This window comes from Lactuca sativa, chromosome 8 (assembly GCF_002870075.4).
Source record: "Lactuca sativa cultivar Salinas chromosome 8, Lsat_Salinas_v11, whole genome shotgun sequence".
Classification (NCBI taxonomy): Eukaryota; Viridiplantae; Streptophyta; class Magnoliopsida; order Asterales; family Asteraceae; genus Lactuca; species Lactuca sativa.
Window position 1 is genome coordinate 64,544,112 of NC_056630.2, and position 13,414 is coordinate 64,557,525.

Here is a 13,414-nt window from a genome sequence, read left to right on the forward strand (position 1 = left end):
GTCCCTTTGGGGACATCCGATAAAATTGGAACGATACAGAGAATATTAGCATGGCCCCTGCGCAAGGAGGACACACACAAATCGAGAAATGGTCCAAAAAAAATTTTAACCCTTCGTCGCCTTCTCTGGAACCCTTATTCCCTTTTCAAATGCTAATAGAATTTAATTGCAACTCTTACGTTTCAGTAGTTCATCTGCTGAAGTCAAGATCAAACAACATGTGGATTCTATGGTCAGATTGATCTTCTTGTTGATGTCTTTAACCATTTGTGGCAAGTAAGGGTGATCTTTTTTTTTCTATAAAGTCTCTTTTAAGTTTTTTACTTTTCCTGAATTTCATGCTTTATAAACTTCTGTTTATGTGTTGTATATAGTCTGTATGTGTTTGTTTATGTGCTGATTTTTTTATTCATCTTGAAACTTTAGTTTCTTAGTTCATGTTGTGGCTTTGCTTTTTATAAAATAATTGATAATAGACATCATATGCGTTGGTTTTACATTTCCATTCGTTATCAAATGTAGACATTGATGGGAGGTATCAAAGTGAGATTGTTTTTGTACACATAGATGTGTTCATATAAACATTTAAATGACAAAAAAGAAGTTATTGATAAAATGTTGCATATTTATGTAATGAAGATCATCAAATCAGTCACATTGATTAGTAAGCATGTTTTATAAATAATTAACGTTAATGACTTAGGAGGGTAATAAGGTTTCCAGTTTGTCCGTATGAGGTCACTAAAGTTTTTTTTTGTACATATTAGACCAATATGGTTGTTATTACCGTTTAGAAATAGTCATTTTTACCGGTTAAAATCGGTAAAAGGACTATTTCTAAACGGTAATAACAACCATAGTGGTCTAATACGCACAAAAAAAACCTTAGTGACCTAATACAGACAAACTGAAAACCTTATTACCCTCCTAAGTCATTATCCCTTAGGTATGGAGATTATTAAACATGATACATGGATCAAATAATTTTCATATAGGTTTAATATTGATATTTTGATATGTAAATATGAATAAGATCATCATACTTAATATACGAGCAGCCATACACTTTAAATCTATTCAAGTCATCACAGGGCCCGACCGGTATGAAACTCAAAAATTTAGAACATAATCCATATTTGACTATATGTGTTTCATATTACATGCGATGGTAACATTTATAACTACCTTATTTGTATCCACTTTTAACTACATCAGTCCATAATGTCATGCTTACTTAGAAACCAACAAATACATCACATTAAAGGATACAAAACTCAATTTAGTTTTAATATTCACTTAATGATGCAGATATATGAAGTGACATCTTGAGGTAATCCAATATTGACAAACAATAAATGCATATGAATTTGACTCTTCAAGAAGATTCATTTTCACTCCATGAATACTATTAATCACTCACTTTAGTATTAGTTCATAATTACTTCTATGATATGATCAAACATGGATATTTAAGACATTTAACAACTATTCATGGAATAAACATGTCGCTATATAACATATCAACATTAATGAAAAATCATACTCAATAAATTAATTCTTAACATAATAAAAGTCATTCATATATACAAGCATCAAAATACAAGGCCGTCATAATATATCATTGTAGGGGATTCAATATTATATATTGCTTCAAGTTAAGTTATGATATACCCATTTATATAGTTTGTGTCGGTGTAGCTCTTTGCATTAATCTTAAGTTTATTTGTTTTTAAGATGTAAAATGTCTACAGTCTGCAGATCATATGTATAGAAGAAGAGGTAGATCAAACGTTTGTAGTCTGCAAAAGAAAGACTATTTTGTCTGTAATCTGCAAGAAGAACATTGCTTATTTTTTAAACGTCTGCAGCCTACTAAAATAAACTAAAATATAAATAAACTCATTGTAATTACATCTTCATTTTTTTTTTAATATATCAACCACCACCAAATTGTGTATTACCAATCATATTTAGTCTATTAATCAAAACAAAAATTAATAATATTGACATTTAATTAAACATTTAAATTTGAATTTGATTCGTAAACATGAATAAAAAAAATAGAGAGCCAGATTTGTGGTAGATCTTAAACTTGATCAACTTGATCAAATAATTTTCTGATTTCCATATACATGAAAAATTACAAAAAACTTATATTTACATTAAATAACCATAGTTTCGATATGAGCCCACATTGAAATCACTTTTATGTATGAAATGTCAACACTACAAACAAAAATTATTGAAAAAAATATAAAAATTGGTTACGAAATTTGCCTTCTTTTGTTGCAAAATAATAATAATAATAATAATAATAATAATAATAATAATAATAATAATTCGTTATTTTATACAATTCTATACCAAACATATATATAATTTACATACAGTGAATATATTATGAAATGTACGCCAAAAAGATGAAACACAAACATTTTTAGGTCTACGGTCTTCTAAAAAACAAACAGTGTGTAGGACCAAACGTCTACGACATGTCTGCTCTGCGAGACGTAGACATAAAAGGTTAGAAAGAGCCTTTGAAGAAAAAAAACAAACACCACCTTACTATCCATGCATCCATAAATATGGAATACTATTTTACTTCTCATTTTATATATATAATGTCTAAACCATATACATCACATGTGTGATCAAGTCGCTATGCTTTCTAGCCTAACATATTTTTAGGATACGTGACATGTTATATTTGACAAGTGACAGATAATAGATAAAGAATATGAGACGTTGAGAGTTGTTTAGAAAAATAATTTGAAAGGTCTAAAAATATAGTAGACATTACTAACACCCCTATGGACTTTAAAGATATTGGTATTGATTGTTATTGATTTTTTTTCAAACTACTTAACAACTGAAATTCACCCCTTATGTATATTATGACATACTTAACACCTCTACATATTATATACAAATCCCATTACACATTACACATGCAACATTATCTTTAACTAGACAACATCCATTTCAATATTTCACCTACATAACTAACACCCTTCCATGTATAGCAACACCATAATCCTTTCCCCATACAAAGGGCAATTCGGTAATTTCCATCATGATCTACCCACATCTTTATTTCCCTTCCTATGACAAGGCTCAAATAGCAGCACCAACTGCTAAGTAGCCATGTTTTGGACCGTTGACCAAGTCAACTCCTTTTACCTCTTTTTTCAACACCCGTTGTCCTTTTGTTGACTTCGGTTGAAAAGTCAACTCCTTTTTCTTTTTTTCAAGGACATGAGGGTTTTTGTTTGCTAATGAAGGTGAAGAAATCGGTCTTATAGATTCTTTGTAGAAAGATGGCATTGGTGTTGCTTTAAAATTGTGAGTTTTTCGGGTTTGCGCCATGTCAGCTACCCTTTTTTCCTGAAAAATTAAAAAAATAAACATTTAAATCTAAATATATATAAATATCTCAAGGAAAAAAGCACAATAGACACTTGTCTTGTCTTTACCTCTTTCCTTTTTTCTGCTCGTTGATCGCTTCTAAAAGTGAAACCTGTAGAGCCCTTATTGACACTTGTTGTCATTGTAGTTTGTTTAATCCTATAAATGTAAAGAAAAAGTTTAATAAAAGAAAAAAGATTGGAATGGAATTGAATTCCAACTCCTATGGAATTATATATTCCAAACCTGTTGGCAGATTTCTTCTCCAACATCAAAGACTTTGTTTCCATTGGTTTTAAAGATTTATATTCTTTCACAATGCTGCAAATATTACAATATATATGACATGAGTAAATGACACAACTTGTATAACCACAAGAAGACAAATTATAAAAAAAAAAAAAAAAAAAAAAAAAAAAAAAAAAAAAAAATTGTTACCTTTTATTTAGGGGAAGTATTTTTGCCTTGACAAAACTCATACTTGATTCCTAACATAAGATATTCATGATTCAATATTCATCCATGTGATTTTAATAGTTTTATGTCAAAAGAAAAAAGAGAAAGTGATAAATATAGTTAAAGAAAAGGTTAAATGATAACACTCACCTCTGATTTTAAAGTTTTTCTCACTGAATGTGAAATGGGAGTAGCAGGTTGAGGTGCCTTCTTTTCTTTCTCCTTCATATGTAAACTTTTACTTTCCTTTGTTTTAGCCTTCACAGAATTAAAGTCATGAGCCTTCAGTTTTGGCTTTTGTTGTTTTATTTCTGATGTAGGCTTTACCTAAAACCAGTAGATGAAAAGTGTTTTAAGAACATGGATATAATTATATAAAAGTTATACACAAATATAAATGAATAAAACTATAAAAGACATACCATTGTAACCATATCTTTGTCCTTTTCTGGAGTGTGAGTTATAAGGGTGGTTTCTGATGTATTTTCAGTTAAAGTTTCGATATTTTTGTTCACAGGTTTCTGAATTTTGGTTTCTTCATTGAAGAAAGTGTTTGATTGTTGTAAATCATCAAGGTCATTGTGTTCACTTGTTGGGGATTCTTTCTCATCTTGGCTTTCGGATAGATTTTGTTTTAGAAGGGCTTTCTTTCTAAAATGGGCCTCAAAATAAGCTTTCTTTTCAGTAACTGAACCTGGTTTTGAGTATTTTTCCACCTCTTCAAGATACCGATTGTGTGAAAAGGATGATCTTCTTTCCCATGATAATGATTCCGATTCAAATCTTCCAAATGAGATTGATCCAGAGTGCAAATGATCTGCCTGTTAATTTGAAGTGATATCAAAACGATTGCGACATGAAATAGAGTGTGCTATTGACAATTTCTTACAAATCAACTATGCCCTATTTACCTCTGTAGTTCTTAAACAAATGCGTTATTGACTAGAGCTATTTCGATATTAAATCTAATCATATTCGATCACATAGACGTTTGATTCCATCAGAAAATTCTTTCTACATTCCAACAAAAACGAAGACTGATCTAATAATCTCGATAGCAAAAAAGGAAATGAGAAGTTAGTAGTGAGATTATGCGCCAACTGCTAGAAATCGACCTAATTAAGTTAATCTAATGAACAAATTAACGAAATACATAAGAAACCGACATAGTACACGCATCATTTCAGTAAAAATCAGCATAAATCAGATCTAGTAACGATGGAAATATATGCAAATTACCTGAAAATCAAACCGGAACGGTTCTACAATTTCCCCAGCCATTACAAAAATCACTTCAAATCATAACCATAGCCACAACTCTGCAATTGATCACCAAAAACCAGCATAATTTAACATATTTACGAAATAAAAAACATAAAGGAAAACACTTATATAGAGAAAACGAATTACAGAATAAAAGCGAGCGATGGAGAGAGAGATTTGAGAGGTAAATTGAACTGAAAGCAATGGGATGATGATTGAAGACAAGTATTTGTGATCCGATTGGGTTCTTTGCTTCGAAGATGCGAGTAATTTAGTGTGTAATAGAAGCGGTAGATTTGGAATACTGAACGTGAAATGAAAGGAGGGAGTCAGTGAGTGAATGAAAAGGTGACCATCATCAACTGCACTTTTTCTTTGCGTCTGGTTTTAAATGTTGGCATTTAACCCAATGTCCCATCATACATAAAAGTATAAAACAATAAAAACCAAAATTCGATGATATGATCATATTTATAAATATTAAGGGGTGTTTGACTTAATTTTTCACAGCCAAAAGTCTTTTTTGAAAAAGAAAAAAAGGCAAAAGATGTTTGGCAAATTAGTTTTAAAATCTATTTTTGAAGTTTTTATATAAGGAAAATTAACTTTTTGGAAAAGTCAGGAAATCCTGACTTTTTGTAACTTTTCCAAAAAGGACTTTTGGGGTTTGAAAAGCTAAGCCAAACACCCTCTAAATTTATTAACCTAACCATTTAAAAAATATCATTACCCCCTACCAAAAATTTAGCCCTATTTATTTATAAGAGGAAAGCTCTCAAATTCCACATCTTAAAGAAGTGAATGGTCGAATCGAAAAGCACGATGTTTACTCGTAACGAGACAATTCACCCGGCATGATGCATGACATGACAGAAAAAATCAAGCAAAACATGAAGTTTCCCTCTTGGCCGAGGCTCACGTCTAGAAATAAACTTTTTCAAAACTCTCTCCTATGTTGAAAGAGGCACCCGATAGGTATTCTCATCTTATGGTTATGGAGCTAAAATTATTCTCTTCTTTTTATCCGTTTGATTTCCGGTTGGATAAGAGACAACAACTCAGTCCACAAGCTCATGGGCGCTTTGTGAGACCCCTCGAGCCAAACTTCCTTTATGACAATCCTACCCTGTCAAGAAGACCATTAGTTAAAGTTTTTGTTTTTTAAAATAATTATCACGACATGTGAAGATACAATCAGCTTAGAAGGAAAGTTGTTCTGCATTTATTTTAGGGTGTAACGTCCGCGTTTCCTGCTAGACATTAATAAAGATGATGTAATAGTTAGAGTCAACTGATGTAACCGTTTTAGATAAATAAAGGAGATTTATTTGAGTATTACATGGTATTTGTTTGTCCGTGTGTGTGTGTGTGTGTGTTTAGCTATGTAATAGAAATAGGAATAGAATTCGCGTCTAAAGAGATAAACGATTATGACGAATAGCCTAAGAGTAAGACGTAGTAGTTGTAACAAGGATTCTAGAGATGTAAGGAGCGCTCAAAATGGACTTAGAACAAAGAAGTTATGATTAGTTGAAGTTTCACGTTCTAACCAGCACGACTACGGATATAGTAAATGGCATCAGAGATAGGTTAATTGTTAGCCTTACTAATCTAAACGAAAGTCGTAGTTATCGTAAAACAGAATTTGTGCGTATAGGTATCGTCTAAATCTGACTTGAATAGAGGAAGTTATGATTCTTCTAAGATTCAACGCAACAGTGTGCGCACTGATATCGAATTTTAGATTGGTAGATTGTTAGCCAAAAAAATCTAAACAAGAGTTGAAGATCTCGTTGTTGTGATTTCATCAATATAAAGACAGACGAGAACGAACATTGGATGAGATAGTTATAAATTTTTAACAGACTTTAACTGTCTATGCCTGTTAAAAATATAACTATAAAAAAAAGTAGAAGACAAAGTCAAAAGGGAAGATGTAGATCTTGTCAATAGCTACGTGTGAATATAAAATACATCAAAAATGGAGCTCATACGAAGAGGAATGAAACTTTAAATAAATGGAAAACAATGTGAAGCGTGCGGTAGGGCAGATAGGTGGTGCGGCGTGCCTGACGTTCTAGAAGGGGGACGTGGACGAATCTGCACCTGACACGTGACAACAGAGTTGGGGAACAACGTAGCCCAGATGTGCGGCGCGCAGGTCCAATTTCTTGTCTATAAATGGATGTCATTCTCTACACAACTCTCTCTCTCTCTGTCTCTCTCTCTCTGTCTCTCTCTCTCTCGATTTCTACTCTTTTGGTCCGAATTCTTCTTAGAGTTTAGGGTATTTTTGGCAAGTTTAGAAGTCCTAAGGAGCCCTACATCTAGTAGCTATCCACCCGGAGTTCTGCCAGTGCAAATTTCCCTGTTTTCGCTAAAACCTCCGTAAGTTCAGCTACACTCTATCCTTTTTAGTGTAACTTATATTTATAGTCATAAGCCGTTATTATGAACCTATAAATAAGATTTCTTAGTGTTTTCAATTCGTTATATTGATTTATCTACTTACGGGAGAGGTGTCTAGAATGGTCATATTAGCTTGGTTGTTGGATTACAGAAAAGCTTTATACGGAAATGATCTTGCCTCCCAAATATTCTGGCTGGCTGATCCTTATTTGATAGAACTATCAGTATTCATTGGAATGATTGATAGGTCTAGTCTATCATGAGAAATGTTAGGCTAAGACTCAGTGTCAATGATACTAGGTCACGTCAAAGAAAGGTTAGTTGCTAAAAGCGAAGCTCTGACCGAATTCCAAGTCATTCACTTTAAAAAAAATGAGTGTATAGTTACTTTCATCTTACACATAGATATAAATTATTTAAGATAATTACATGTTATATATGCCTATTATAAGTGTTCCTAATATCTATGCTAGATAAACGATATATACATGTTTTATTTGATTTTAAATTGTATATGTAGTTTTCTTACCTTTAAATATATTGGGTAAAGATGGTTAACTGTAAGATGATATAGATGATGAGAGATGAAAGATGATATAGATGATGAGAGGCCTTTACTTTAAAGGTGATCCAGTCGTCTAGCGGAGTATAGATGACGACCACAGACTATTCTAGACAGTCCAGTGGAACGCTAGCAAGCTCACAACATGTAGGTGTTTTTGAATGTAGTTTCACTAGGTGTACTCCATCTCCCCTCATGGTTGCCTTATTGACATATATTACTGAGGAATCCCCTAAGCATTATTGTATATCCCAAAGATGATCCTTACGATAGGTCCATTGAAAATAGATGTTAGGGACAGAGAATGAGGATAACGGGAAGGGGCAATCGGGTTGATGGTTGGATGATAAAATATAATGAAAAGATTTAATTATTGTGGGTTGAAAACTCTATGTGCTCACCAGTCCCCCAAGTCCGAACCATTCAGTTTATTGTATTACTGGTAATGGCACGAGAGCACAGATGTGATGATTGGATGAGAGATTTATGGATTTTAGGTCATAGAATAATAAATGTTTGTAAGGTCTATGTTATTCCCGTTTATGCTTATGTATTGTATTAACGATGACATCCCAAAGTTTTTAATATAAATAAAATGCATTTCTTCATAAATGTTTTTATCATGTTTTTGAGAACAAATTCCACACTATTATTCTTTAAAAATGATACTTTTATTTTAAATAACGATAAATAAATCGGTCTTTTTTGGCTGAGAAATCGGGGATGTCACATAGGGTTATGTCATAAAAGCCTCCAAATTTACAAAAAAAAAAAATGTTTGGTTATGTTTAATGTTTGTTGTTTGTGCGTTAATACCTAATATTTGAGAAGATTTGTTCATTTTTGTCATTTACCTTGTTTTTACCTTTTACAAGTGATCACCGCAACCTATCTAGCGGCAACTGGGCATGCCGGTTGACGTGCATGCCACTTCATCATGTCTTTTTAAAAATAAAATGTTTTAGCGGAAGAATGGGATGGGAAGATTTAAACCCACGAGATTAGGTTCTCTAAGACATACTTTACCACCGATTTGGACAAATTTTCGTGTTATAATTGTTCAGCAATGATATATAATAACCATAAAGGTTGAAATAAGGAGAGGAAATGTGATTAGGATGGATCAAACTCGAGCGTCTTCCTCACTATACTAATGAATTTATCACTAATGAATTTATCACTAGGATATGATGGTTTGTTTGGAAACTGTCCTAAAAGATTATGTTTAATATCTAAAATGTTGGTATGATTATTATTATTACTATTATTATTTCTCAGCAATAATAACACAAAATTTTGTCCAACTTGGAGGTAAAATAGTAGTCGTAGCGAACCCGAGATCGTGGGTTCAAATCCTCATAGTCTCCTTTTTTCATAAAAGCTTTTAATTTTTAACAAGACATGCTAACTTGTAAGTCATGTAGTCATGTCAATAATAAGAATGCCCGATCATCACCACATAAGTTGGGGTGACCGGCTGTAAAAGATAAAAACATGGTAAAGGCAAAAACAAATAAATCTCTCCAAATATTAGGCATTAACGTACCAAAAAAAAAACATTGGGCATAACTGAACATTTTGTGTGAATTTTAACCATTTATTTTTTGGTTAGGTCAAATTTGGTCACTTACTTTTAATTTTGTTTTCATTTGATCACTTAAGTCGTTTTAAGTTTTAAATTTTCACTGAACTTATTCATTTTTTCCAAAATTGTCATTATAACCGACAACAACATGTTTCTATTTTTTAAGTGGGCTTTGACACACGACGAACGTCCCATAGAACATAATTTAAATGATTGTTTCTTTTTTTCTCCTTTTTAGTTGTTTTTTAATTTATTTAGTTTTAAATTTGTTAATAAAGATCCCCAAATTTAGTTTTTTTATTTATTGTGTTTTGAAATATTGTTAGTACATCTTCAAAGCGACTTATGTTTTTTTGTTTATTTTTTATTTTTTAAAGTTTTTTGAACTAAATATCGGTTTGAGTTTTTGGTGTTTAACAATTATAGAAGTTGGGAATCATAATAACATCTGGATTCTTGAGGTATGAAACTTTGTGTAAAATATGACTTTTTGGGTGAGTCACAACATGAGGGAGGCACAGTCACGTTGTGACATGCCGCGAAAAATGGAGATGATCATTTAAGTGTCACAATGTGACACCGGATCAGTGGCAAACCCTAAATATTGGATTTGGACCCTATTTAAAGGAAGTAAGGGGCTTAGGTTTCCTTCACCCTTAGCCTCCATCAGCTCCAAAACCTGTTGAAGAAACCCTAACCCTTCTCCTCCATTTTTAGCTCATTTTGGTGATTTTGAAGGAAGAAGAAGGCTTGGGTAGTGTCGAGTGCTTCTTGGCAAGCATTGGGACTTCATCTTGAGCACCCTTAGACCCCTTATAAGTGTTCAAGATCCAAACTTTATTACTCTAAGTTGCAATATCTAAAGTTTTGTCCCATATTCTTTATGTATGAGCTAGTTAGAATGGTAGGATTCCATTAAGTTAGCAACTTTATGGATCATTGAGGTCCTTTGTTTATCATAAGGTTTAGATCTGGAATTTGCTAGTGTTTTGGAATAATGCATGAGATATTTGGTGTTGCTCTCCATTTTTGACCTTGTATGGGCTTTAGACTCTCAATGGGGGCACGCATGGCTGAAAACTGTCGACCTTTAAGTGGTAATGGATGTTAGGAAGCCTTCTGGAAGGGATGGATTAATAGATTGAGAGTTGAACCCATTAAGCTGAGAAAACCCATCTTCAGAACGTGACAACTTCATTGTCACGACGTGACAACTAGGGATTTTCCCGGTTGTTTTGGAAAGATTGTATCACGACGTGATACCCAATCCATCACGACGTGATGGTCAATCCATAATGACATGACGGTAGTTTGGACCGGGATAGGGTTGACTGAGTTGGATCGTGACCATGGTTAGGATCGGACTGAGTGCATTTCTCACGATGTGACCATGGGCTAGTCACGACATGAGGATCAGCTGAAAGTAATGTTGACCGTTGACTTTGACCTTAATTGTTGACTTGTTGAACAAGGTTGAATTTAAGTCATATTGCTAGTTCTAGAACATAGACTAAGGTTGGATGTTGTTTGATTCGATAGGTGTGTTGTAACACCGATTGCGTGTCATTGAGTTGTGATTATTTGACCTTGTGAGATAGGTGAGTCTTCTCACTATAATGTGTAGGATGCTAGCTGTCTTTGTTACTCTTGCATTGGTATTCTAGGTTGGGCTTGTTTGTATAACGGATGGGTCCCGATATGAGGGCGGGGACCAGAATGTATTGTATGTGATATTTTGGGGAAGTCACTAAGCTTTGTGCTTACAGTTTTATTGTTTAAACATTTTCAGCTACTTCTAGATCCAAAGGGAAGGGTCCGGCTTGACTGCACATCATCCTCCGCTGACTTTCCGCACTAATGATTGTTATTTTAATCTGATGACTATGATACATTTGATTATTACTAGTTTTGGAACAAATGTTGTGTGAACTTGATGATTTGAAAAAAAAAATTATCTATGTTTTTGTGATGTTACACATAAGATATTAAGCATCATAAAAAAAATTGATCATAAAATTTTGAATTATATCATTTTGAATCGTATTATTTTAGATCATATTATATTTGGTTTAACTATAAAATACATGATTAAAGATCATAATAAATTAAAGATCATAATGTTGAGTCGTAATTTTTTTGGATAAAGTATGATAGTTTAACACCCTTACTTTTGAAAATCTATTTTTAAAAAGTTCACAATATATTATATGCAACAAACCTTTAAAGATTTATGATTTGGAAAATGGAAAATTTTTACGCTTGATTTTTTATAAAAACTTGAACTTTTCTAAAGAAACTGTAAGTAAACTTAATATCAATATTTTTGAAAATTTTCTTTTACAAACTCACTAAAATAGTAAGGGAAATATCTATTTCATTTTTTTTTTAAATTTAGAAACAAATGGTTGTATTTAAAAACTAATATTTTTTAAAATTAAAATATGAACACTCCAAAAACATATTTTAAAAAAATCATTTTACAAAGTCACTAGTATATTGAGTAGAAGTATCCCTTAAACTTTTATGATTTTTGGAGATTTTTTTTTCTTTTTATAAATATAGAAAATTATATATATATATATATATATATATATATATATATATATATATATATATATATATATATATATATATATTCAAATTTTCATGAGAATGCTCATTTTGTAGAGATTAGAGTTTTAAGAACTTTGGCTTTTCAAAAAAAAAAGTTATGGCCGAAAAACGAAGTGGTGGAATAAAACAAAGTTGCAAACCTGAGGTTGATACTTGACTCAAGGGGGTGAGTTTCGAGTAGGATATGTGTCGCAAAGGGGAGGAAATGATTTCGAATTCTCCTTTCTTTTTTCTTTTTCCTTTTTTTTCTTTGCCTTTTGTACACTCCAAACATTTAACATTGCTGAAAATCTAAAAATGCGATGATATCGTGAGTATTGTTTTATTGAGGGATCAATCAGTCAAATAAATATATACAAGCTAAAAAGTATTAGCCGAACAAATAGGCTGAATAATAGGAAAGGACAAGAAATGATAAGATCAAAATAAATATTATCATATACTCACCATCAAGATGGAGCATGTAGATTCTTAATCCTTATATTGCCAAGCAAAAAACTGAAGCTGGTTTGCTCCAAGGCCTTTCGTCAACAAGTTGTAACTGGCATTTTACTATTAATTTGTATCAACATGGCTTCTTTGGAAGCGACTCTTTGTCGAATGAAAAAACAATCAATTTCAATATGATTTGTTGCTCATGGAAGATCAAAATTTTGGTAATGTGACGTGTCTCCTGATTGTCACAAAAACATAGTGATTGGTGTATATATGTTAATTTTCAAATCTTTGAGAAGCCTTTTAACCCATAAAATTTCACTAATTATGGAGGTCATAGCTCGGTATTCAGCTTTGGCTGAGGAGTGATGGCACCTCCAAGCATGAGCAAGTAACCCATTCTAGAGCATATTGTGTAGGGAAATATGAGCCAATCAAAGTCACAAAAGGTAGTTAACATCAGTTCTCCAATCCAGGTCAGTAGAATTCCTTGACCCGATATCCAAGTATCTTAAGACCTAAGTCACAACTTTCATGTGAGTATGTTATGGCTCATCAACAAATTGACTCAACATTTTGATTGCATATGTAACGTTGGGATGGGTAGATTGGAGGTAAAGTAACCGACATATGAGTGTGCGGTATTGACCATCATTAATTTCAGCTTCTCCTTCTCATTGGTCTAG

The 13,414-nt window shown here is 32.4% G+C and overlaps 1 protein-coding gene and 1 non-coding gene across 2 annotated transcripts; one reads left to right on the top strand and one right to left on the bottom strand.

Moving 5' to 3' along the window:
• Positions 1-108, top strand: LOC111921182 (U6 spliceosomal RNA). The gene has a single exon (XR_002860104.1). It is a non-coding gene; the product is annotated as a U6 spliceosomal RNA (small nuclear RNA).
• Positions 109-2,811: 2,703 nt separating this feature from the next.
• Positions 2,812-5,515, bottom strand: LOC111921168 (protein WVD2-like 7). The gene is made up of 8 exons (XM_023916737.2): positions 5,272-5,515; positions 5,101-5,180; positions 4,284-4,682; positions 4,012-4,188; positions 3,844-3,893; positions 3,652-3,726; positions 3,474-3,564; positions 2,812-3,384 (listed from the first exon to the last, which is right to left on the bottom strand). Exons 2-8 carry the CDS (start codon positions 5,140-5,142, stop codon positions 3,115-3,117), a joined length of 1,104 nt encoding a protein of 367 aa, XP_023772505.1. The 5' UTR covers positions 5,143-5,180; positions 5,272-5,515; the 3' UTR covers positions 2,812-3,114.
• Positions 5,516-13,414: the final 7,899 nt, after the last annotated feature.